This window comes from Hippocampus comes, unplaced genomic scaffold (genome assembly GCF_001891065.2).
Source record: "Hippocampus comes isolate QL1 unplaced genomic scaffold, H_comes_QL1_v1.1 scaffold22, whole genome shotgun sequence".
NCBI lineage: Eukaryota > Metazoa > Chordata > Actinopteri > Syngnathiformes > Syngnathidae > Hippocampus > Hippocampus comes.
Window position 1 is genome coordinate 4,726,523 of NW_017806175.1, and position 4,794 is coordinate 4,731,316.

Genomic DNA, 4,794 nt, shown 5'->3' on the forward strand with positions numbered 1-4,794 from the left:
AAAAGTTTAAATTTTTTTTTTCCCAAAAAAAAAAAAAAAGTGGAGCAAAAGTGTGGACCGAATTATGCAACAAATCGAGCAAATATTCAAACCCATTCACTGCCAGCCCATCGTTCAAACCGTGGACCTTTGACTTCTACGGCCATCGATGGCGATGAATGAGGTCTCAAAAGTCACTGTACTCTTCTTTTTAAAAAATATCTTGTTGCAGGTGTTATCCAGACAGACCTGACGCCATCAGTATTTGGCATCTTGGGCGTTGCAGTTTTTTTAAGCATATTTTTCTCCGGCCCAAGGCTTGCTTGTTGACATTGAAGCAGTGTTGCAAAATTGGTAGGCAGCAAACAGTTTTTTTGAAGCTTGAAAGGGACGATTATGAAACCTGAATCAAACACTGAATTGATTTTTTTTTTGTTGTTGTTAATGTTGAGTTGCAGTGCAGCCCCAAGACTGTTGCGATCCGGAATAATCCGGATAAGGGTGGATCCCACAAACATAGACAGGGACAAACGGTCTTTACAAAAAGTTTTGTGACAGAAAGTTTAAGACCGACAAAATACAAATTTAGTCGCTGGTACTCAGAGCCATGATAAATTCTCGCCATCCCACTTGCTTACCGTATCGGCAATGAATCTAGTATAAATGTTTATTATATTGACTACACAGTGTGTAGACAAAGTGTGTTTCGAATTTACTATGCTGCAATTTACAGATGATCCGATTAATCGACTAATTGCCTAATTATAATTGACTAATTCATCTGTTGCACGGGCCACTACACTTACCCCAACCTGCCTCTGCGGGACTTCCCGGGTCATGACATTACTTCCACCATGCTTCACAAATGATCTTGTGTATTTTGGATCATCCTTCTTTCTTTTTCAGAACATTCCAAATTATTGTATTGGTTATGCCCGATGTTTTTGCAATAGCTCGGATCAACTATCTTCTGTCGGCTTCAAAATGGTTTGATATTCTCTCACATCCAGCTCTCTCTCTCATCTTCATACTGTATTGGCTTAACAGCAAACTCACAAGGAGAAACCCAAAGCTAAAACAAGCATATTTTCTGTTTTAGCAATCAAGCTAAAAGAGGCATGACTTGAGCAACTCCAAACACCCATCAGTCACATGTTCCAGTACTTTTGCTCACTTCAAACGCGGGTGGCTTCAAACAAAAGATGCCCTCTCCTGATTTGTTGAACACGCCTAAATCTAAATACCACAAATTAAAAGCTGGAATTCAGAAGTGTTGTTTCATATTCATATTTTGATCTGAAACCCAAATGTCCTCAGCATACAAGAAAAAACAAATGAACAGAGCTTGCCGCTCCACTACTTTTGGAGGGGACTCGATACTGTGCCTGAACGTTTTCAGAAAAATCACGTTTTTCTAGCCAGAGAAACTTGTTTTTCCTTCCCTCTTAGGTTCATGTCGTTCATATTGTGTAACAGAAGGGAGCCCCCCGAGGACATTTGTTGTTTGTATGCTCCTTAATGTGCCAGTATAGCTGCAAACCACACCTCCAAGAAAACCCGCAGCCTAACATTGCATGCTTAGACGGTGTTACATGACTCTCACCTGACTGATGATAGTCAAAATTGTTATAGAAGTAAACTGAAGCAAGTTTAAACCTCGACTTATTAGCATTAATTGTCAGTCAGGTGGAAAAACAAGTTTCACATTGTGACAGACAACTCAAGACAAAGACAAACAGCAAACTCCTTTTCTGCTCATGCAGGCAAACAAATAACTGGTGTTATAAGCGAGTGACTGTGTGTTTGCTAGCTACAGCAGTAAATCATAGTGAGCTAGATAGTTGGATTTTTTTGTTTTTATCTCCAAATTGTGCTAGATTTTCCTTGAAGATACTTTGGATCAAGAAAAAGTCTAAAAAATATTCTACTTTTTCTGTAAAATCAAAAAAATGTAACTATCTTGATTTTTTTTCGCCAACTCACAGCATTTATTGAGAAAATAATGTCAAGTTTTCTTTTGTGTGGGGCACAAGGTTAGTAAGTAGATAGCAAGCTAATTACTTTGCTAGCTGACAGGCAAACAAATAACTTTGGAGTTATAAGCGAGGGACTGTGTGTTTGCTAGCTACAGCAGTAAATTTTTAACATCATAGTGAGCTACATAGTTGGATTTTTTTGTTTTTATCTCCAAATTATGCTAGATTTTCCTTGAAGATACTTTGGATCAAGAAAAAGTCTGAAAAATATACTACTTTTTCTGTAAAATTAAAAAAAATGTAACTATCTTGATTTTTTTCTCCAACTCACAGCATTTATTTAGAAAATAATGTCAAGTTTTCTTTTGAGTGGGGCACAAATGCTCCTTTGTACCAATCACGCTGTTGGTTAACAGGATTACACGTGAAAAGAACATCAAGATGCTTTTCACTGCCACCGTAATTTCCATTTCCTGTTCTGTGGTTATTGTGTCACACTTTGTAATTGTGTTGCTATTACAACTGAAATCTACAAAGGATTTTGTTCAACTTATACTTTGCTTCATTGTTGTCTTTCTGAATGAAGCGTTCATCAGACTGCCAACCCCAGGTGGCAATAGAAACGAGGGCGTAGTCTGTAATAATGATAATTTTGTCAAGGCACACACACGCACAGACTCGTACATTTGACAGTCCTAAGAAGCCTGACAATTCACTTCTGCTGTTCTTGAGAACGGGAATGAATCAACCGGAGTTAATTTTGTGATTTTTCTTTTTTAAAAGAACATCAAGATGCTTTTCACTGCCACCGTAATTTCCATTTCCTGTTCTGTGGTTATTGTGTCACACTTTGTAATTGTGTTGCTATTACAACTGAAATCTACAAAGGATTTTGTTCAACTTATACTTTGCTTCATTGTTGTCTTTCTGAATGAAGCGTTCATCAGACTGCCAACTCCAGGTGGCAACAGAAACGAGGGCGTAGTCTGTAACAATGATAATTTTGTCAAGGCACACACACGCACAGACTCGTACATTTGACTGTCCTAAGAAGCCTCACAATTCACTTCTGCTGTTCTTGAGAACGGGAATCAATCAACCGGAGTTAATTTTGTGATTTTTCTTTTTTTTCTTTTTAGGACTACGTATCTTTTCCAAGGTACTGTTCTTGTTTGCTTTAGTGCACAGTTTTCATGTTTGTGGTGCGTCAACCACACTCACTGTCATGCTTTCTCTTTTGCGCAAATCATTTCCAAATGGAAAGACATTGTTAAACATCTGTGTAGACCATCAGGAATGTTTTGTTTTTGTTTTATGGCAAATGGCCCAAATAAAGGAATAATAAAGGAATGGACAAATATACTGAGGACATCAGAAAGTGGGAAAAACTGTCATGGAACTCAGTAGGGCTTCCGTAGAAAACACACACCGTCTTGAACCCCAACATGTCATCTTTTGTCTCCAGCATGGTTCAGAAGGTAGCCGTGATTGGCGCCGGGATGTCAGGCCTGACCAGCATCAAATCCTGTTTGGAAGAAGGTCTGGAGCCCACCTGCTTTGAGAGCGGTCCTGACATCGGCGGTCTATGGAGATTTAAGGTTTGCTTTCAAAACAAAAAACACTTTCGGCTGAGATTTAGCCAACAACTTGTTGTTGACACATGACAGGAGGAACCGGAGCCCGGACGGGCCAATATCTACGAGTCTGTGGTACTCAACAGCTCCAAGGAGAGGATGGCCTTCAGTGACTTCCGCGACGGGCGGCAGGAGAGTGAGGTTTTTGACGCCGTGATGGTCTGCACGGGACTCTTCACCACCCCCAACCTGCCACTCAAAGACTTTCCAGGTACCCACCCCGTCATTGATTGCAAGGGTGAACCTCGCTATTTGTGGAGTTTAGGGAGCTTGGCACTAACGTTTTGCGGTTGAATTTTCAGGAGGTGGTTTTGCCCCGCTAAAAACGTTAATAATCATTTCGCAGGAGTGTGAACTTCTTTGCAAATTCACCTTCTCTGAGAATTTCCTTGGAAGCTGTCCTTCGTCTTTCACTGAAAAGCACCTTGCCTCTCTGCTGCCACCTTGTGGCCATTTTGGTGCTAGAAACTATGATGACATAAGTTGAAGATGTTTATTTTGTAAGAAGTCGTGCTCATGATAATCGTTTAGAGACTCTCGAAAAAGAGGACATTTTGCTGAGCTGCATTCAAATTCAGATTGCGGTAGTCCATAATCTTGCTAGCCACTTGGATTGACGTTAACAACCATTATTTTAGGTAGAATGCATTGGTTACCCCGGAACAGATTTGATGGCGATCCTGTACTGTATTCTGATTGGCCAATCTGATTTTCGGGACTGAGCACTTGTCAAACGTTTGTGCACAGTTTGATGAGATCACAGGTTCTTTTTTTAAAAAAAATGTCCACGGTCCAGGTATAGAGAGCTTCACTGGCGAGTACTTTCACAGCCGGGATTACCGAAACGCTGAAGGTATGCGCGGGAAAAGAGTGGTTGTCATCGGGATTGGAAGTTCCGGAAAGACTCTCGAAAAAGAGGAAATTTTGCTGAGCTGCATTCAAATTCAGATAATTGTCCATAATCTTGCTAGCCACTTGGATTAACGTTCACAATGATTATTTTAGGTAGAATGCATTGGTTACCCCGGAACAGATTTGATGGCGATCCTGTATTCTGATTGGCCAATCTGTTTTTCGAGACTGAGCACTTTCTTGTCAAACGTTTGTGCACAGTTTGACAGAGATCACAGGTTCTTTTTTTTTTAAAAATGTCCACGGTCCAGGTATAGAGAGCTTCACTGGCGAGTACTTTCACCGCCGGGATT

At 40.3% G+C, this 4,794-nt stretch overlaps 1 protein-coding gene and 1 long non-coding RNA gene across 2 annotated transcripts in view; both read left to right on the forward strand.

Moving 5' to 3' along the window:
• Nucleotides 1-2,064, forward strand: part of LOC109531992 (uncharacterized) — a 5,900-nt gene extending 3,836 nt beyond the window's left edge. Inside the window, exon 2 of the long non-coding RNA XR_002171287.1 lies at nucleotides 2,013-2,064. This is a non-coding gene — a long non-coding RNA (uncharacterized LOC109531992). The remainder of the gene's footprint in view (nucleotides 1-2,012) is intronic.
• A 1,241-nt stretch (nucleotides 2,065-3,305) lies between these two features.
• LOC109531980 (dimethylaniline monooxygenase [N-oxide-forming] 2-like) overlaps nucleotides 3,306-4,794 on the forward strand; it is a 15,209-nt gene continuing 13,720 nt past the window's right edge. Inside the window, exons 1-2 of the mRNA XM_019896522.1 lie at nucleotides 3,306-3,553; nucleotides 3,623-3,800. Coding sequence (XP_019752081.1) covers nucleotides 3,401-3,553; nucleotides 3,623-3,800 — 331 coding nt within the window. The 5' untranslated portion in view covers nucleotides 3,306-3,400. The remainder of the gene's footprint in view (nucleotides 3,554-3,622; nucleotides 3,801-4,794) is intronic.